A 20,694-nucleotide genomic window follows, 5' to 3' on the forward strand; every position below is an offset into this window, starting at 1 on the left:
TGTGCCGGCGGACTGTTTATAAGAAGTTAAGAACACTTGTAAAACGATCAACGGTTAGGTATGTCAATGACTAGAATTTGAATTGGATCTCTTTTATCCAAATTTAGATTTATTAAATTTAGTTGGATCCAAACCTAAACCCCCCTTATGAATCTGAAAAAAATAAGTCCAAATCCAAACCCTTCTGAATCTGGACACCCAATGAGTACCCGCTGTATTTTTCTAAATACACTAAAGTGAAAATATATTAAAAATATTTAGATTTCAAAAAATATAAACACACCATCCAATTTTTATTTTCAAATAATAAAATTAATATTCGAAAAGTTGAATGCAACATTATGAACTCAAAAAATACCTATTATTGACTGCTTTGATTTATTTTTAAAACTTCAACTATATCTAGGTCCAATCTTTCATTTATTTTTCTTTATTTTTTTCCTTTTTCTGAAAAAGTTTGTGCTAATTATAATTACAATGAGGATTAGATTGAAAAAAAAAATCTTGAAATCTCACTATATTTGATCCAACAACCATAAAATATTAGAATATTTTATAAATTTGCTAACATATATATATATATATATATATATATATATATAATTTAATTATATATACATGGATTTGGGTAGGGTTTGGTATGGATTTTGGATTTAAATATGGATCATGGAAAACCAAACCTATCCACATCCACAATTCTTTTATAAGGTTTGGGTTTGGGTAGGATATGGATTTGAAAAGTTAAATCCAAACTTTATTCAAGTACATTGAGTTAGGGATCTAGATAAAATCCGATCCATTGACATGTCTACTTATGGTCCTTAGAAGTATATCTGACCCCGTAATCACTAAAATTGAATCTATCCAAACCTTTTCTAGAAAGAAAAGGGGGCGACAAGTGACATAGGTTCATAATTATGATAGTATGTGTTTAGATTAAGCTTTTTGAAATACAGTTTAATTGATTTAGCATTTTGAAATTCAATATAATTGATTTATGATTCACTTGATAAAAATGAAGTTTGAAAACTGAAATCGAAAATCTGAAGTCCGAATCCATTAAATTGTTGAATTATTAAGTATTAAACTAATATATTTGAGGATATATCATATTCAATGATAAATGAATAACTTATTAATTAATTTTGAAAGCAAGTTTTGATTTAAAAATTCAGTGTCACTTAATAAATTCAGATGTTCAATTTTGGATTATCAAACGATTTGAATATGTTAAGATTTGAATCCATTAAATTTAAGTTTTGAATCGAATTATCAAACATGACCTTAGCTCTTGAAGAATGATAATACGTCAAATACTTTTGCTAGTTTTGCCCTCGGAATTTTTATCTTCCGTGAATTAAGCTCTCAAAATATTACTTTAGTTGGCTTTGCAAGTCGTGTTATCCATGTGCGTAACCGTCTGTCATAGTATCATTCGGGCATCTAAATTAGATTGGTTCTAAACCTTTGTCAAACTTATAATTTTTGTGCCTTTTGACGTCCAGTCCACTTTGTCTTCAAGTTTGATCATGCTGCATTAAGTACTCTTTTATCTTCAAGTTGAAGTCAGCTTTCGTAGAAGCAGAGTTTTAGTTTTTTTTTTTTTTTTGGTGAAAATAAAAAATTTTCTGACATCCTATGGGCTGCGCTGGGCCAACACGAATCCACACAAAACCCAGACAACAAGGGGAACTGAACCCATCTCAATGCCCACCAAACGAGAGGACGCATCCACCCACCCATTAGCCTCAACGATTAAGCTCGTGTTTCACTGTTTACCGCAGACAGCATCAAGCAAGAAGATGGATTCTAATTCTATAGGAGTTTTAATGACATGTCCGATGTCACCACCGTACTTAGAACAAGAACTCGACAGACGTTACCGTCTCCTAAGATTCTGGAAGTTCCCACAAAAAACAGAGCTGTTGAAACCGCATTCTCAGGAAATCCGAGCAGTTGTGGGGAATGCAACCATCGGAGCCAATGCTGAGCTGATCGATGCATTGCCCAAGTTGGAGATTGTGTCCTCTTACAGCGTGGGACTGGACAAGATTGACTTGGCCAAGTGCAAGGACAGAGGGATTAAGGTCACCTACACCCCGGATTTGATAACTGATGATGCTGCTGATTTAGGGATTGCTTTGATTTTGGCTGTGCTGAGGAAAATACGCGGGTGTGATCTGTTTGTGAGGCGTGGACCAGTCTGGAAGAATGGTGATTTCCAGCTCACCTCAAAGGTTTATTTTCTTCCCTCCCTTTATTTCCTCTTCGGCATCAAATGCAGTTGAACTTTCTAGTTACATTTTGTTTGCTTTTACTATAAGCCATAAGCCTATGACCTTTGTGTTGTTCAGGCCTTTTGTGTTTAGTGGCCGTCCAATTCGATTTATTCTTGACCACAAATCGGCTGATAGGAAAGTGAAACGGTACTGTTGCTACAGCGAAGTCACATATTACCAGTTATTTGAATTCTTGACATTTGTTAATCATTTAACAATTTCAACTATCATCTAGAACCTGAAAGAAGAAATGACCTTCAATCTTCAATAGGGGATGAAATTGTTGGCATGAGAGTATTTGTCCTAATAAAATTTTTAACTTGTTAGCACTGTTCTAATTACAACCTCTTGTGTTTTGAGGATAGGATGAAATTGTGTACTGCACTGCTAGGCACGCAGGTGGACCTCACTTGGTATATAAATTAATAAGTTGGGTGTTTGTATATTTACGTGAAACTTTTTCATTCGTCCTGCACTTACTAGTAGCATATGATATCTAATAAGGGCATAATCGAGTCGAGTCACTTGAGCTCTGCTTGAGTTAAAAAACTTGACCTCGAATTTGAGTTTAAATTTGTTGAACTCTTAAAAGTTAAGTTCGATTTTATTTTGCCTTATTCGAACTCGAGTTCAAACTTATACAAATCGAATCCAATTCGAGATTAATAGAGTATAAGAAATAAAATTTTATATTTTATATAATTTTAAGCTTGGAATAAAATAGATATTTTATGCTAATAAATAACAAAATTAAGAAATATATATATATGTGTGTGTGTGTGTGTGAAACTTGATTGATCTCGATTAAACTCATATATTAGACTCGAGTTCAAGCTTGTCAAGTAATTCAAAACTCGAATTTTGATCAAATAAACTCACAAGTTGCTCGATTGAATTCGACTCTTTTGCACGCCTAAAATTATCCAATAGTCAAATTTGGACAGATATAAAGCTTCTCAAAGGAAAATGTTAAACCGGGTGTTGGGGGAGGGGGGGGGGTTTGGATTGCTTGCGTGAAAAATAGGACAATAGAGTGATGAAAAAATTTTACGAATTAATATAATATGGATTGCCTGCGTGGAATTTCCCTCTTTTTTTTGTGAAAAAACTATTTTTTTATTTCTTCACACATTTTCTTATTTTGTTCCTGTCCTCGTCCTTTTGTCTTTCATCTCTTCTTCCAGAAATCCTCCACGGTGGTACCAAGACCTAACAACCAATCACAAGACACCAAACACATATTGGGAAAAAAGAATTCCTTCCCCAGCTCAAGCCACCCACGATAGAATTAACGATAAGGATAAAAATAAGAAAGCAAAGACTGACAGAAAATCCCGGCGGCATCCCATCTGTTTCTGTTGGTTCATAACGGGCGTCACCACCTCCCCAGCCTATGGTGGCCTCGCAAAAGCTGACCACAACTCAGTGTACTTACCCCCAACTCCCCAATCCTATTGGAATTTCGAGCAATTAAGCTCCCATATATATATAAAACAGATACTAGTACTGTAACAACCCCACACAATTGACTCTTTCCCTCCCGTTCCAAACAAAAAAAAAAAGAGAAAAAAAAAAAAACGAAGAGAGTAGCAATGGAGTCAATCGGAGTTCTGATGATGTGTCCAATGAATTCCTACCTAGAACAAGAATTAGACAAACGTTTCAAGCTCTTCCGCTACTGGAATATTCCACAGACGCAGCAATTCTTGAAAGAAAACTCAAACTCAATCCGGGCTGTTGTGGGTAACTCCATGGCCGGCGCTGATGCCCAGCTGATTGAATCGCTCCCGAAGCTCGAGATAGTTTCGAGTTTTAGTGTGGGCTTAGATAAGATTGATTTGAACAAGTGTAAGGAGAAGGGGATAAGGGTCACTAACACTCCTGATGTGCTGACTGAGGATGTTGCTGACCTGGCAATCGGGCTGATGTTGGCGGTTTTGAGGAGGCTTTGTGAATGTGATCGCTATGTCAGAAAAGGATTGTGGAAAACTGGTGATTTTAAGTTGACTACGAAGGTTTGATTCATAATTTTTTCTGACTCGGCTTTTTCGCTTTTCGGGTAATTGGTTTTGGGTTCTGTTGATAATAGTTTGTAAAAGCTAAAACCAAGAAAAGAAGCAATTTTTATGTATTATATTGACATTTCAGCTGACAACAAAGACGTGGGTTCTTGGTATTATATTTTATTAGTTTTAGGGACTTTTGGATAATTGGATTGCTCTGGTTACTGACATGTTACTCTTGTTGCCATGCTCGTCTCTTAACAATTGTTTGGCGAATTGATTCAACATGCTTAATGCTGCCGAATATTTGTATTACAGTATTAGTATGTTGGAGATTGGAGAACTAAATTAACTGCTAGGGATTTTACTTCCTTTTATCTGTTTTGTTCTATTTTTGTGTTCTACTACCATATTTCTTGTTCATGGGACTGATGAGCTTGTCATCATAAGTTACTAGTTTCTTCATAGTGTCTAATAACATGCTTAACACCAGAGTTTTCCTGACTTTGTTTGCCTTGCAGTTGTTTAGCAACCTCTTTACCTTCTTGAGTTCATAATATTTTGATGTTTGCCATCAAACTTGAATCTCTCTATAATGACTGACCAATCACAGAGAGTAAAGATTTATATGTTCTCTTATTGTCCCAAAAGGCATACAAGTAAGGTGCTCGTCCATGCACAGTGGAATTTACTTATAATCAGATCCTGTTTTAGATAGAAATCCTACTCAACGGGGACCATGGTCACATGGCATAGAAGCCGACTTACCCTTTTACATCTGAGTCTAGTTAAATTTGTCCTTTCCTTTCACAGTGTGGTTTAAAGGGCCAGTGGCATGTCTAAATATTAGTATTTCTGATCACAATATCTTCTTATGGTCCTAACAGAAGTGAACTGTGATGTTTCACATGTATTGCTGCTCTTGTTTGTGTAGAGTGTACTGTACTGTTCACTTGTTGTCTAGTATCTTCCTGACTTTCAGGGATTCGAAGGTTGATGTTATGATGTATAGCTTAGACAAAATCCTTGGTTTGCAATTTATGAAGCCAAAACTTCTGATGTTTGATTATGATGCATTCCAAGGTAGCAACTCAAAGAAAGTAGACTATTTGAGTTATGGGATCAAGTCTTACACTAGAGGTCAGAATTTTCTTGGAGCTGATTTCTGACAGGAGGAGTTTTATGCACAATCTGATAGCACTTGTCCTTTACATACCAATATGGAACTTATTGAACTTTCCTTCTTTTCTTATGAGGATAGATGCTGTTTGTGTCTTGAGTTGCTCTTTACTAACTTGATCCATAACAGTGAGGACAAAAACAGTCTATGCACGAATCCATCAATCACTATTGCAGCTTTTTGCTTGTAGGATAGAGCAGAACAATATTAGAAAGTCTTGTGGGCACCATAACTAAACTTCCCAAGTTTACCAAAGGCTAAAAGTTTCATGAATAGAATTTTTAAATTTGATATATCATATTTTTCTTTCCTATCATGTTCATCGAGGGGGATTTTTGAGGGAGGTAGTTGAGCTTAAACCTTCTCGATCCTTGCAATTTTCAGCTCACAAACCAACTCTGTCTGGCTTCATAGTTTTCAGGCTGTTGAGGCCGTTAGATATAATGACAAGTTTTATGAGTTGTGCTATTTTATTCCTCAGGAAGGTGGATTACTTTTCGGATTCTCAGTCTTACTTGTACACGTTGGTCCTTTCCAGGGACATGTTCCTTTATGAAGTTGGATTCTGTGATCTCATTGCCATATCGTTCTTTCTATGATATTTGAACACTGTGACAAAACATGTTTTATTTAATTTATAGTGAACTGACAAGCTCAAGTGTTTAGTGAACTGAAAACTCTTTGTTTGTATGCCGTTCGCAGAATATATTCAATTTGGGTATTATGCGCTTTCATGTTTCACTGTTCACTTCTTTTTCTCCATTGTTGCCATCTTTGCAGTTCACCGGAAAGTCAGTGGGCATTATAGGTTTAGGCAGAATTGGCACTGCAATTGCTAAGCGAGCCGAAGCATTTGACTGCCCAATCAGTTACTACTCAAGATCAGAGAAGGCGGATACAAATTATAAGTACTATCCATCTGTCATTGACTTGGCTTCCAACTGCCAAATTCTGGTTGTTACATGTTCGCTAACTCCTGAAACTCGTCACATAATCAACCGTGAGGTCATCGATGCATTGGGGCCAAAGGGAGTTCTCATTAACATTGGAAGAGGTCCTCATGTTGATGAAGCTGAGCTGGTATCAGCTCTTGTTGAAGGCCGTTTGGGAGGGGCTGGGCTTGACGTGTTTGAAAATGAACCTGAAGCGCCTGAGGAGCTCTTTGGTCTGGACAATGTAGTCCTATTGCCCCATGTAGGGAGTGGGACAATAGAAACGCGTACGGCAATGGCTGACCTTGTCCTTGGAAACCTGGAAGCTCACTTTCTGAACAAACCACTTTTGACTCCTGTAGTTTGATTAAATTATGAATGTAGTAAATTCATGATTGTGAGGGAGCTTCATTCTTGATGTCATCCATCTTCATCTATTTGATACTGGACACGATTGGCTCCGGAAATTTGGTGTACTATTGATGCATCTTACTTGTAAGTGTGTTTTTTTATGTATCCTTTGATCCTGTCCTGTTTGACTTCGCTTAGCATTCTCGGGAAACTTTGAGCTACAACAATTTGTTGTTTTCTACCTTTAAATTTGATAAAAAATCTTGTAGTAGCTGTTTGAAAGTTCCAACCTTTATTTGTAGAAATGTCCAAGTGAAACTGGGCATTAAACCACCACACACAACCCCCCCCCCCCTGCGGTGTATTTCCGTAATCGGTGAAGTCCAATTTGCTTGGGAATTGTCTATATATTCGCAGGCAGGATGAGGTGATAAGCTAAAACCCTAAACCTATAAGGTCAAACTTGAGTGCACAAGGTACCTTCCTGTGCATCGATGTCAGGATTAGAATTTAGAAGGTTAATTTCATGCACGTGGGCTATTGAGCAACTCAGATGGCTCGCTCTGATCAGTTTGTGAGAGAAATGTGACTTTCAGTTGACTAGAAGTGTCCTGTTCAATTTCCATACCCCGTTTCAACAATAGGAGAAGTTCTTAGTCTAAATCATATCAAGTCAACTTGTTCATTTGCGTTGCAGTTCAGTGGCAAATCAGTAGGAATTGTAGGTCTTGGCAGAATTGGATCGGCTATTGCTAAGAAAGCTGAGGCTTTTGGCTCTGCAATCAGTTATTATTCCCGTCCGAAGAAACTGGATTCTAAATACAAACACTATTGCTAAGTTCTTATTGTTGCATGTGCATGCGCATTAATACCTGAAGCTCATCACATAATCAATCAGGATTTGATCACTGCATTGGGTCCAACAGGAATTCTCATCGACATTGCAAGAGGGCCTCTCATTGATGAACCTAAGCTGGTATCTGCTCTTCTTAAAGACGGCCAGTTAGGTGGAGCTGGGCTTGATGTGCTTGAAAATGAACCTGAAGGTCCTGATCAATTCATTGGACTTGATAACATAGTCCTCTCACCTCATGTAGGAGCGTGCACGGTGGAACCTCGGAAGGCATTGGCTGATCTTAATGTCATCACAAACTTGGAGGCACAGTTTTGTCTACTACTAGGGCCGCAAACGCGGAGCTCGATGATCAAGTCGAATTCAAACTCAAAGATATATATTGGTACTAAAAACTACATTGGCGCACAAATTTTAGTGTCTTGTGAAGCCATTGGAGACTTGAGTGCTGTCTGGTTTCTTTATTTTACGCCATTTATGAACATAACTGGATTTGGGATCATGTTCGAATTCACAAAGCAAATGGATCATAATATAATATAATATGTGGATTAGAAAAAGCACGGGCGTTCTGCGTACGACGCTTTGTTGGAGCCTCTTTTTTTTTTCTTTTTTTTTTTTTCTCTCTTTTGCTTTTCTCTTTCTTATTTTGCAGAATACTAACTAAAATTTTATGATAGACCTGCATCAAGAAATTCAAGACAATAATGTAGAAAAGTGGCTGGGACCAAAAAAAAAAAAAAAGAAAAGAGCAAATTACTGGATGTAGAGATATTGCCGATGTTACGATCCTCAAAAGGTGTACGCCTTCGAGGTTTGAGCAGGAGATGGAAGGCTTGAACTTTGCCAGTATAGCCAAACAACAGCTTGATTTTGGAAAGTTTAATTCTCGTCACGTTTTCTTTTGCCTTACAGCAAAAGTCGTGGAAAGTAACTCACGCCTTACAAGTGACGTGAAAATCAAAAGCACTAGATATCCGAATGCGTTCGTCGTCGTTTTTCCACAGAAGAAGGAGGAAATTTTCTTCCCCACAAGGCCGCAACCAAAATCTGCATAGAGCCCTTCGAATCCTCAGCGTTGTTTCACCAAAACTTATGGAGAACAAGGGCGTGCTAATGACGTGTCCAATGTCATCCTACCTCGAAGAACAACTCCAGAAACGATTCCGACTCTTGAAGTTATGGGATTCCCAAATGAAAGCTGATTTCTTGAAACAAAATTCACAATTAATCAGTGCAGTTGTTGGAAACACAGTTTTGGGTGCTGACTCGGAGCTCATAGACTCTCTTCCTAACTTGGAAATCGTGTCCAGTTACAGTGTGGGTTTGGACAAAATCGATTTAGTGAAGTGCAAAGAAAGAGGGATTAGAGTCACAAACACCCCTGATGTGCTTACTGATGATGTTGCTGATTTAGCCATTGGGTTGGCTTTGGCTACTTTGAGGAAAATTTCGGTTGCTGATGGCTTTCTGAGAAATGGGTTGTGGAAAAATTCTGATTTTGGTTTGACTACAAAGGTAATATATGTGTAATTCTGTGACCTGTCTTCCCCTTCTCTGAATGGGGAAAAAAAAAATAAAATAAAAGAAACACGTATGAACACACACTTGTAGGTGTATGTCACTCATCTGTTCGGACTTCGGAGTATTTTGCATTTTGAGTTGTTGCGTGTTTCTTGAGCTCAATTTTGGCAGTGTCAGAATATGAACGTGTAAAAAAGTCTGAATTTTGTTTCAAATGGAAAAAGGAATAAAAGAAAATAGTTTGAGATTTCATGAAGGGATGGACACTTTTTGCATTTGCCAGCCTTCAGGTGATCGAATTTGATAAGTTCATTTGTCATTGACTTACGCCGTCATATTCAATGGGGGTATGAGATGGCAAACGTTGTGTTTTGGTGGGTGTAGGAGGCTGGTTACATGCATTCGTTGGTTCATCTAAGGGGCAATAAGATTTGGCAAACGAGACCTTGGGTTCCAACAGGAAAGTATGGGACTCCAAAAAGAGGCACAAAAATGAAATAAAAGCATCAATATGGAAAACGAGATCACCATGGTTCTTGAAAGGATCCTGGTAACTATAAACCTAGGACAGATTTGACCTGGATTTCTAAAAAGTTCAGATTGAGGGATTTGATTGTGGATCTTGGAGTCAAACTGTGCCTCAGGATTCGCTCAGGCTGAAATCCTTTACTTTGAGGTTGATTTCTTGTTGTATGTCAATTACGCAGGGCAGTTAAAAGATGCATTTGATGCAAAGAAACAGCATAAATGAAAACGTTAAAAATGGCATCTTTGACAAAGGAAAAGAGCATCATGATCAATGTATGGGATTTAAATTTTGGTTGCACTTTCTTTCTGTTTGCAAGGCTATTTTCTGCAGTAACTTTGCCTTTTACTTGGTCTCTCATATTTGTGTTCTGGTCTGCCATATGTTCTTTTCAGTTCAGTGGTAAATCTGTTGGCATAATTGGATTAGGGAGGATTGGTTCGGCGATAGCTAAGAGAGCTAAAGCATTTGGCTGTCCCATTGGTTATCACTCCAGATCCAGAAAACCAAATGCAAACTACAAATACTATTCTAGTGTCATTGATCTGGCTGCTAATTGCCAAATCCTGGTAGTTGCCTGTGCTTTGACAGATGAAACCCGGCACATTGTCAATCGGGAGGTAATTGATGCACTGGGGCCAAAAGGGATCCTCATAAACATTGGACGAGGTCCGCATGTTGATGAACCTGAACTCGTCTCTGCTTTGGTTGAAGGCCGGCTAGGTGGGGCTGGGCTTGATGTATATGAAAATGAGCCTGAGATACCTGAAAAGCTGTTTCAACTCCAAAATGTTGTTCTTCTCTCTCATGTCGGAAGTGATACTGTTGAAACATGCAAGGCCATGGCTGACCTTGTTCTTGCAAACTTGGAAGCACACTTTCTTGGCAAACCACTCTTGACTCCTGTAGTGTGAAAGCTTATGATGGTATAAGTTTTGTCCTGATCCTTCAATTTTTTTTATCATTGTTTCAGCACTCGGAATTCTCATAGATTCTGGAACTAATGATTGGCCTGCATGCTGAATCTAGACCAAGAACCTTATTGGTACTTTGAATAGCATATTTTTATCACTTCTTCTTAGATCTTGGCAAATAATCTACTTTTCCTTTAACTAGTGGTGTAAGGAGGTACTGCATTTCACTTTCTTACACTTTGTAGGTTCAGCAAAATGTGCCTCTATCCATTTTTAAGCCTTGTCATTGAACTTTCAAAAAGCATTTTGAGGAGACCTTTTAGAGTCATAAAATGATAATCCAATGAGACCTTGTAACGTGAATACTTTATTGCACAGCATGCCCCATGTGTCCCTACACATTGCGCTTAAACTTGAATGAGAGATCAGCAATTCAGCCATTGTAATTGTATTCCTGCAGTCAAGTGCACTCACAATGAGTTACAGGTTTTCAAGCATGATTTATCATACATGATGGATCATTGGCTTCATTTCAATTTGTGCATGAACAAAGTTGGTGATTATTATCAAGTTTTAAGCTTGGCTCGATGCATCCTACACAAGGGACAGATTAGCTGATTATCTAATGTTACTTGATATCCTCTATGTTTTGTATTTGACACATCATAATTCTTGACAATCTAAACCGGAGAATGATCCCCTGTTCTTATTGCAGCATTGGCAACTAACGGAGTTAAGGGGCGGGTTCTGAAACAATTCTGTAGTCATTTGTTTATTTATTTTGTATAAATTGTACGCAGATGAGATAGAAACACCAATCAAATGAAGAAACTCAAGTCTTCAAGAAAAAGAAAAGCACTAGTATACTTGTACATTATACATTAACGAGGAATTAAAAAATATTCTCCGCAGTATTATAGGGCTATTCTAACGTCTGAAACTAACAAGGAAACTAGAAAAAAGAAGGATGCTACTTGATATGGACATCCTAAGAAAGCAAGAAGATGAGGGGGAAAAAAAGGCATATCAAGGAGAAGATGAAGGAGAGTTAGCCCCTTTGAAGATGAGGAAGTTTAGTGTCTCCAATGTGAAGTAGATGAAAGTTCCTTTAGTATGGGTAAAGAAACAGCCGAAGTTTGAACCCACCACACACTGCCATCCACTCCCATATCTCCTATCAAAATCCTGCCAAAAAAAAAAGCACCCGCAGAGACACTTCAGATAAACAAATAAGCAGGGGATAAAAAAAAAAAGATGGATACTCGACCATCGGAAGGATTAAATCTGACCTTTTTTATGTGTGTAGCGATGGATTTGCAGTCAACAACATCAAAAAGATCTAAAGCTTGAGAAGCAGAAGCCATGGCTTGAATCTGCATCTTCACTGGCATATCTGTGTCCTGTATCAAAGCTTTCCCTTCCAACATATTTTTTCTCACACAAAAAAGGAGAAGATTTCAGTTGGGATTTGAGGTGATCTGGCCTCCAAGACTCCACCTTTATTGTTGTTTCACCGAGCGAGAGGCAAAATGTTACCAGTATACTGTAACTATAGACTACAATTTGTATGTGCTGAGGAGCAACAGATTTGATTGGAAAGTCCACCGGCCTTTCTCTCTCATGCAAAACCCTTTTGGAATGCATATCCGTTTTGGCATCCATCTCTTGGCTTTTGGACGTCTCTTCCAAATGTAAAGAAGCCATTTGATGAGCATTTTTGTGCTGGCACATAGGCCGAGTTTGCTTACTTCACTTTGTGTCGTTTCCTTCCTCACTTCAAGGACTACTGCTTTAGCCCTTTTTGCTGTTGTTCTGGATCATCCTCTCTCTTCGTCATGTTCATGAGGATAAACACGTTAGGATAAAGTTAGTGCGGTCTGAAATCATCCCAAGAGACTCTGCAGGATTTAGATATGTTTGCACGTAATTCCTAACCAGTTTTTGCTGGCCCTTCGACCATTTGCTTGCTTTCAAACTGTCACTCAACTTATTTTAGTGCCCTTGCAGTCAAATTTGGCAGGAATTTCTAGGTGTAAATTATGGGCACAAGTAACATCCACCGTGTACTAAATGATAAAATATTAGATTTTTTTTTGTGAATAATATTTTCTTGGCGGGAAACAAGAATTAATGCTGCAATACTAAAGTTATTGAGGGACGCTCATAACCACTAAAGTTCTCAAAGCTTTTATTATTATTAGTATTATTACTATTTATTTATTTTTTACCTTCCCTGCTAAAGTTCACAAAGCTATCTTTTTTTTTTTCTCCCTTCTCATCCATGACTACGAAATGCAAGATTCGAACCCTAAACCTAATTACGTGAATAACTCTAAGAGCTCTCCTCTGATCACTAGATCAACCTCAGTGATTTCACAAAACTATTATAATCCTATGTCCTCATCCCTATGTATTTTCATTCTTGAAATTTTAGATTTTTTCATGATTAGTTAACATTCCAAACGATGCATAGATCAATAAAGGAAGTTTTCTATATGTCTATAACTTTCAAAATTACAGCGTCTATTTGATAGTATAACCTTTTTTTTTTTTTTTTTTGAAATGTGTGTTGAAAATAAAGGTGTCATGGTATAAATCAATCCATCTAGTATTGTATTATGATGATGATTGGGCATGATTTGAAAATACTAATTTGAAAATTTTTCTTTGAGGCATTCAGATTTTATTATTATTTTTTGGCTAATTTCAACTGAAAGTCATTTTGTTTTCAATTAAGTGGAGGCCTAAAGTATAATTTTGAATTGGTATAGAAGAAAAAGCTTGACATTTAAGAAACCTCCCGGTCGTGAACCAACGAGGAGGCTGACAAAAATTGACGGAAGTAACGAGCGGAGATTTTTATTTTATGACCTGGAGCCAGAGGAGCGGGAACTTTTGGCCCGATGTTGAAGAATGGTTCGGCATTAGAGCGCGATGGTTGGGCCCATGAAGGGCCGCGGGTGCTGGCCCGCACCTTAGCTGGTAGGGACTGATCGATTCAAGGGAGAAATCCGCATCCAGCAAGCCCACCAATGGATTGATTTGGAGGTGACTCATGTATCAAACTAGCTAACAATATACAATTGATAGATTTAGATATGAAGCCCCAAAAGAAATTTGGTTTCTGAAGTTTAGATTTTATTTCTCATTCAATAATATATTTTTGTTCAAAAGTTTAGGTGAGTTATTTGGTAGAAGAAGAAGAAGAAGCTTACCACAAGGGCTTGCTGCATGAGACATCTGAAGGCTACGCACATAATTCTTCCAGTAGTTGGCACTAATTAAGGGGCGAAAAAAGGTTTGATTTTGTTAAGTGTTTCATTAAACGCTAATCACTCTATCTTTTATAAATAGATAAAGGTAAGTAAATCTACTAAATTGGGCAGACATGCCGGGTAGAGCGCTACATTACACGGGTGACTTATTTTTTTATATACATCAATTTGTTCCGTCATTCTTTTTATATAAGCAAAATTTATTAACAGATTGTTGAAAATCGCTCAGTACGATTTGATTTGATCTGATTAGGGAGGAGGGTTGGACGAGGAGGGTTCACTCGTCCAATGCGGCCTTCAATATTTTACAAGCAATATTGAATTTAATGATATATAAAGTGTGTTTTTTTTTTAATGAAAGAATTTATAATGTGTGTATTAATGGTACTAACTTTTTTAGCAGCTACTGCCCGGGCAGGTGCACGGTGCATATCAGGATTTTTCTCAAGAAACATCATCAAAAGCAATGAAGAAATGAAAAGTAGCATGGGTTGTTGGAGTGTTGTTAATGCGCCTTTTGGCTTTATGAGCAACCCTAGTGGCACTATTATTATTATTATCTTCTTTTAATTTTCTCAGCTATAAATCATAATCTTCTTCATTATTAGAATGGCGACCCCTCCCTATCTGCTACTGGACATGGTTTTTTTTTTTTTTTTCAACAAACATATACTGTAATGATTATGGAACCGGGGTTTTTTTCTCCCTATCTAGTGGGTTTTTGTTTTAGGGCAAATTATCCAATTGGCCCTTGAACTCTTTGTCTAAGTAAAAATAAGCCCCTCATCTATTTTTTGCTGACTTTAAGCCCTCGAACTTGTAAAATTGGACACTCGTGACCCTTTTAGCCAGTTTCTTCGGTTTTGCAACCGGAAAGTGAATTCACACGAATGCCAGTATGCTTTTAAAAAGGGCATTTTTGTCAAGCAAAAAAGGAACAACTCATCTTTCCTCTTTCCTCATTGACTTCTCCACCGATGCCGTCCCCTCTCATCTCCTCTCTCCCGCAACCTCTCCCTCTCCTTCCCATTCGTCTCCTCCCCCATGGACACCATCAATGCCGACGTTTCCCAGAAGCCCTCCAATCCTTCCAAAATACCTATTCGACCTCAAAAAATCCGAAAGCTGTCATCTAACCCTACTTCCACCATTGCCACCACCCCCGTTGTTCTCACCGCCGTTAACTCCTCCTCCATGCCCACCTTGCAGACTTCCGAGGCCAAAGCCCAACAAATTACTGATTCTTCCTCCTCCCCTTCTGCCATACCTATTCCGACCACTGCTTCCTCCTCCTCTACCACCACCACTACCATCACCTCCACCTCCGCGTCGACCAGCACTGCTGTTACTTCCACCACAGTTTCCACACCCACGGCATCTACGCCCAAGAATCGGAGGCGTAGTGCTGTCCAATCAGCTAGGGTTCTGCCCCAGATCATCAAACCCCTGTCGGCCGAGGGTGAAATCAACGCCGCTCTCCACCACCTCCGCGTTGTTGACCCTTTACTTGCTACCCTGATCGATACCCACCAGCCTCCGGCATTTGAGTCTCACCACTCCCCATTCCTTGCCCTCACCAAGAGCATTCTCTATCAGCAACTCGCCTACAAAGCAAGCACCTCAATCTACAATCGCTTTGTAGCATTCTGCGGTGGCGAGACTGCAGTTCTTCCCGACAATGTGCTGGGTCTATCTGCTCAGCAGCTCAAGCAAGTCGGTGTCTCTGGTAGAAAAGCCAGCTATTTATATGACCATGGCCTCCATTGGCGAAGTCACAGTGAAGCCCTCCATCTCTGAGATCAAAATCTCCTCGCTCAGCTTCCCCCTCAGCAGCCCGTACAACAGGCATGCGAAGTCACAGTGAAACCCGTCGTCCCGCGAGATCAGCTTGTTGGAGAAGGCCAAGCCCGGCATCAGCCCCCAATTCTTCACCCAGAATATTAGCTACCGTGTTCTACTGTGTGTGGAAGAGATCGCAAGAGGGGGTACTGAAACCCTAGCGTCGCGCGAGTTTTGAATCTTTTGACAAAAATGCCCTTCTTAAAAGCATACTGGCATTCGTGTGAATTCACTTTCCGGTTGCAAAACCGGAGAAACTGGCTAAAAGGGTCACGGGTGTCCAATTTTACAAGTTCAAGGGCTTAAAGTCAGCAAAAAATAGATGAGGGGCTTATTTTTACTTAGACAAAGAGTTCAAGGGCCAATTGGATAATTTGCCCTTTGTTTTATGTTCTGGTGAGATTATGGAATTGGGGTTAATTTAATTAATCGCTCAATTTGGCAAGTTTGTTATTCTCTTCACGAATTCATGACATTGTATAACAGAGTAAACTTGAACCTAAAATAGAAGTTTTAGCCATAATTATGGAACATAACTTTGCATCTAACAGCAACCATCTACAGCATGCAGGTCGCAAGAGAAACTGCAGCCATGATGATCGAGCGTGCTTAGCAACTGAGTTGCCCTCTCAGGCAAAGCACCACAATTAAGAGGATAAAACTGCAGCAGTTTCCAATTTCAACGAATAGAAGGCGTCTCATGTAGGGGTGTGCAAAATCGAAAAATTCCGATTTACCGACCGAATTCGAATTGAATTCGGAATTTTCGAAATCGGTAAATCGGAAATCGGAATCGAATTCGGATTTTCCGAATTCATATATTTCGAATTTGGTTCGAATTCGGTAATGGAGTTTTTCAAATCGGAATTTTCGATTTCGAATTCACAATTCGAAATCGGAATTCGAATTCCGATTTCGATTTCAAATTCGTTTTTAATATATAAATATATTTTTTATACATGTAATATAAAATTTATACTATATAATATTATATAAAATTTATAAAATTTATAAAATATAATATAAAATTTATAAAATTTATATAATATTATATATTATTATAAATTTTATATTATATAATAATATATAAATTTTTCCGAATTCGGTGAAATCGGTGAAATCGGAATTTACCGAATTCCGAATTGAATTCGGTACGAATTCGAATTCGGAATTGGTGAATTCGAAATCGAATTCGGTCGAATTACCAGGTACCAAAATTTCGAAAAATTCCGAATTCAAACTTTCGAATTACCGAATTCGAATTCGATGCACACCCCTAGTCTCATGTGTCGGTGAAGAGTCGATGGAATTTAACACATTTTCGTTTTGATTCCTGAATAATTGTTCTTTCTGTTACTCAGATAATTATTGAATAATTGAACTCAAGAATCTTTGGTTGGACCGGTTTCCGCCAATGGTCCCAAAACGAAAACAAAATGAAAAGAAATCCCACAAGAGTAGTTACGAATATGTATTCCGAGTTCGGCCCCTCCTCTGACAAAGACAATTGGCTGCCGACACTTATTTCCGAACCAACTCTCTTTGATTGGCCCTTTAGTACTTCCCTTCACTCCCAGCTCTGGTGCCAGCCTCGTTAGCTACTTGGCTTTTATTTTCTAGTTTGTCCTTGCGGTTGTGGCCGCTCTTTTTTTGTTTTAACTCCTCTAGGCTGGCGCTGGTTACGGCTGGTAGCATTCATCTTTCTTGGCAGTACATGGTATCAAAATCAATGCCGCCACTAAAAACTGCTCATGCACATAACTGAGTTGAACTCAACTCCACCGCTGAGGATGATGATGATGATGAATTCATGACTTGCAACACATAGTACACACACTGGAAGACAAGACAGTGAAAAGCTTTGCGGGTCTTGGTTTCAATTCATCAAGGCTTTCAAGCTAAGTTCTTTATCTTCCTCTTTGTAACATTTCTGAAAAAAGCAAACATTTTGCTCTTGTTTCAGCAATGCGTTTGAGCTTGTTTTTGGTGGTTTTTTTTTTGTTATGCCATTAGGTAGTATTTTCTTTCCCATCAACCAATTCAGCCTGAAGTTCAGAGAATTTGCTTTACTCTTTGATTTTTTTTTTTTTTTTTTTAAAAAAATCGTTTTTAACGAATTAAGGCAGCCCAATTTTTGAATTCTTGATTTATAGTCCTTGTGAAAAAGATGCTGCACGCAAAATCAGAATCTGATATAACAAGTTTAGCCCCGTCATCCCCTTCAAGATCTCCAAAAAGGCCTGTATATTTTGTACAGAGTCCTTCAAGAGACTCTAATGATGGAGACAAGTCTGCATCCATGCAGCCAACTCCCAGTTTTAATAGTCCAATGGAGTCCCCTTCACACCCTTCCTTTGGCCGCCACTCCAGAAACTCTTCTGCTAGTCGATTTTCTGGGATTTTTAGGTCCTCCTCAGGGAGGAAAGGAGGCAGAAAGAGAAATGACAAGGGGTGGCCTGAGTGTAATGTGATCGTAGAAGAAGGGAAGTATGATGAATTTGATGATGATAAGGGGTTTACCAGACGGTTTCAGGCTCTGATGGCTCTTTGCGGGTTTATTGTACTTTTTACCGTGTTTTGCCTCATCATATGGGGTGCTGGACGGAATTACAGAGCTGAGGTTAGTGTGAAGGTAAGCACGTGTTCGCTGATTTGTGTTGCTCCTAGCATTCAGGTCCTTGTTGAGTTGTTAAATGATGAGCAATAACAGAAAATCAGCTGAAAAAGCACATACGCTAATGACACACACACTCTGTCTCTCTGAGCTCCCAAATTCTGAATGTACATCTTTCTGAAAAAATATAGCACAAATGGCTACACTTTAGTCGGACAAACATATTTAAAGCTGTGTTTGAGTTGTTATCCTTCATTAACTGTTTAACGATTAATGTCAAGTCGGGATCTATATTGCCAATGCACAGTTCAGACGCTGAATCATCCAGATATTTGCAATGTAAGAAATTAGAGGAACATAGGCGTCTGTGGATTGTACTTTCATGCCCTGGGCGAGTAAAACGTGCTGTCCTGCAATCATATTAGAGTCCTGTAAAATTTCATGTTCCCAAATGCATTAGATGGCAAATTTTCAGTTCTCAGACAGAAAATTAAAAGTACCATAAGACCATTTCTGTCACCACCATTAGTACTTCCATATTTCATTTCCTGGTGGCCATCACATTCCAAAGAAGTTGAAATGCTGCATACAGCTAGACTTTCTAAAACTCTCTGGCTGAAGATCAATTTTGCATGTTTCATGTTCTTTGCAGAGCTTGGTAGTACATAACGTGTACATGGGATCGGGTTCAGATTTCACAGGAGTACCTACAAAAATGTTTACGGTCAATGGCACATTGAGGATGGCCATATACAATCCTGCTACATTCTATGGTATTCATGTCAGCTCGTCGCCTGTCAATCTTATCTATTCAGATATTGTTGTGGCAACTGCTGAGGTAATTATTCTTTCCTTCCTATTTCTCTTCTAATCTCTCCGAACTTTCCAAAACATTAGGTCATCAACTCTACCAAGATTTGACATATCATGTCGTGTCTGAGGAGACAAATTAAGTAATGATTGCAGAATTATTTCCCCAACCAGTTATTTGTCAATTCTTTACAATCTTCCATGCTCTGCATTGTGGATAGAGATGCTCATCTCAGTGCATATCAATCTGTCACTCAACTATGTATAAGAGCTTGAAAAGGCATATCTGAATTCAATACCTCTACCACTTTGAGTATATTAGAGTATGAGAAAAAACTTGTCATCTTTTCAAACGTTTGGCTTTCAGAAGAATTTGAGATGCCTATTGACTGCTCACGATGTAAAAATGGATTGGTTTGTTTCTCTTCGAATATAATGCATCAAATCGTTTGACCTCTTTGAATGCAGATGAAGAAATATTATCAGCCAAGAAAGAGCCATCGTACTGTGTTGGTCGATATTGAAGGGACTAAAGTTCCTCTATATGGGGCTGGATCAAATTTAGTAGAATCAGTTAATGGGGTGGTTCGGGTTCCATTGACATTAGATTTTTGGATTCGTTCACGAGGAGACGTTGTGGGGAAATTGGTGAGGACTAAGCATCGAAGGCACGTTTCTTGCTCCCTGGTCATTGACTCCACAATCTCCAAACCAATCAAGTTTCTCAAGGATTCATGTGTTTACCGCTGACCGGGAACTCCACTTCTCCTCCACTGCAATGGCTCTGCTGCTTCGGATTGTCCAGCTTCTGTCATCTCTGTCCCAAGAAAGTCGGGATTTCAGCCTTGAGATATAATAAAGAGAGAAGATACTAGTATAGTATATCTTTAGCTGTGTAACTGGTTAGTTTTGTAATGCTCCGGTGTTTTTGAGTATTGTGCGAGCTAAGAATAAGTAATGCATGTACATCTCTATCTTCAAATTGGACAAATATTACCCGAGACTGATTTGGATTTTTCAAGAGGAAGTTTGAAAGCTAGGCTTGCTCATAGTTCTTTCTTGTACATCTTGCAATTGTGACGAGTTTTGTTCAATGCAGCTGGATAATTAGTGGAATATTTTGGATATATCTTTATTTTCGTCAGAGTAGATAACTACATGCCTAGTAAATTAAGACTGTCAAAAGTTCCAGAATTGATAGCTTTCACTTGCCAATTTCTTTGGAGTTTCGAAAGTTTGAGGAAAATGAATATGAGACATAAGTTTGGACTCATAATCGAGCCATCCTCCTGAACAACTGGCTGTACTCAAGTGTAAAATCAAGGGGCTAAACGTGCGAATTTCCCTGCTCGCTTCAAGCCATCTTCTTCTCCGCTTCAAATGCATTTTGCTAAAGCTCAGCGCAGCAGTCACTAAATCACTGCACCAGTAAGAAAAATAATGAAATAAAAATGAAGACTTTTTAGGAGTGATTCTTCCATTTTCATACCTCGTGATAAAATAACTAGTCTAGTGAATTTTGGGTTTTATACCTCTTCAATTTGCTTTCAAATCACCGTGTAAGCTCTCGAACACATCAATTGGTTTGAAAACA

At 38.5% G+C, this 20,694-nt stretch overlaps 4 protein-coding genes across 5 annotated transcripts; 3 read left to right on the forward strand and 1 right to left on the reverse strand.

The window, feature by feature from the left end:
• The first annotated feature begins 1,691 nt into the window (after positions 1–1,691).
• Positions 1,692–7,016, forward strand: LOC140005116 (glyoxylate/hydroxypyruvate/pyruvate reductase 2KGR-like). Of its 2 annotated transcripts, none has more exons than XM_072045401.1 (2): positions 1,692–2,237; positions 6,243–7,016. In XM_072045401.1, exons 1-2 carry the CDS (start codon positions 1,707–1,709, stop codon positions 6,759–6,761), a joined length of 1,050 nt encoding a protein of 349 aa, XP_071901502.1. In that variant the 5' UTR covers positions 1,692–1,706; the 3' UTR covers positions 6,762–7,016. The 2 variants fall into 2 exon arrangements, with proteins under 2 accessions (XP_071901502.1, XP_071901503.1); XM_072045402.1 differs by lacking the exon at positions 1,692–2,237 and adding an exon at positions 3,489–4,294.
• Positions 7,017–8,424: 1,408 nt separating this feature from the next.
• On the forward strand, positions 8,425–11,132 carry LOC140005115 (glyoxylate/hydroxypyruvate/pyruvate reductase 2KGR-like). Its single transcript, XM_072045400.1, has 2 exons — positions 8,425–9,116; positions 10,044–11,132. Exons 1-2 carry the CDS (start codon positions 8,580–8,582, stop codon positions 10,560–10,562), a joined length of 1,056 nt encoding a protein of 351 aa, XP_071901501.1. The 5' UTR covers positions 8,425–8,579; the 3' UTR covers positions 10,563–11,132.
• Positions 11,133–11,401: 269 nt separating this feature from the next.
• Positions 11,402–12,344, reverse strand: LOC140005119 (dynein light chain 1, cytoplasmic-like). The gene is made up of 2 exons (XM_072045405.1): positions 11,852–12,344; positions 11,402–11,747 (listed from the first exon to the last, which is right to left on the reverse strand). Exons 1-2 carry the CDS (start codon positions 11,987–11,989, stop codon positions 11,589–11,591), a joined length of 297 nt encoding a protein of 98 aa, XP_071901506.1. The 5' UTR covers positions 11,990–12,344; the 3' UTR covers positions 11,402–11,588.
• A 4,883-nt stretch (positions 12,345–17,227) lies between these two features.
• Positions 17,228–20,151, forward strand: LOC140005117 (uncharacterized). Its single transcript, XM_072045403.1, has 3 exons — positions 17,228–18,308; positions 18,943–19,128; positions 19,569–20,151. Exons 1-3 carry the CDS (start codon positions 17,844–17,846, stop codon positions 19,848–19,850), a joined length of 933 nt encoding a protein of 310 aa, XP_071901504.1. The 5' UTR covers positions 17,228–17,843; the 3' UTR covers positions 19,851–20,151.
• Positions 20,152–20,694: the final 543 nt, after the last annotated feature.

Source organism: Coffea arabica, chromosome 4c, assembly GCF_036785885.1.
Source record: "Coffea arabica cultivar ET-39 chromosome 4c, Coffea Arabica ET-39 HiFi, whole genome shotgun sequence".
NCBI lineage: Eukaryota > Viridiplantae > Streptophyta > Magnoliopsida > Gentianales > Rubiaceae > Coffea > Coffea arabica.

Excerpts from the sequence above, each read along its gene's own strand:
- LOC140005116 (XM_072045401.1), top strand. The coding sequence starts at position 1,707 with ATGCCCACCAAACGAGAGGACGCATCCACCCACCCATTAGCCTCAACG. Across the intron at positions 2,238-6,242 it reads ATTTCCAGCTCACCTCAAAG|TTCACCGGAAAGTCAGTGGG; the intron begins GTTTATTTTCTT and ends CCATCTTTGCAG.
- LOC140005115 (XM_072045400.1), top strand. The coding sequence starts at position 8,580 with ATGCGTTCGTCGTCGTTTTTCCACAGAAGAAGGAGGAAATTTTCTTCC. Across the intron at positions 9,117-10,043 it reads ATTTTGGTTTGACTACAAAG|TTCAGTGGTAAATCTGTTGG; the intron begins GTAATATATGTG and ends TGTTCTTTTCAG.
- LOC140005119 (XM_072045405.1), bottom strand. The coding sequence starts at position 11,989 with ATGTTGGAAGGGAAAGCTTTGATACAGGACACAGATATGCCAGTGAAG. Across the intron at positions 11,748-11,851 it reads TCGCTACACACATAAAAAAG|GATTTTGATAGGAGATATGG; the intron begins GTCAGATTTAAT and ends TTTTTTTGGCAG.
- LOC140005117 (XM_072045403.1), top strand. The coding sequence starts at position 17,844 with ATGCTGCACGCAAAATCAGAATCTGATATAACAAGTTTAGCCCCGTCA. Across the intron at positions 18,309-18,942 it reads GAGCTGAGGTTAGTGTGAAG|AGCTTGGTAGTACATAACGT; the intron begins GTAAGCACGTGT and ends TGTTCTTTGCAG. Across the intron at positions 19,129-19,568 it reads TTGTTGTGGCAACTGCTGAG|ATGAAGAAATATTATCAGCC; the intron begins GTAATTATTCTT and ends CTTTGAATGCAG.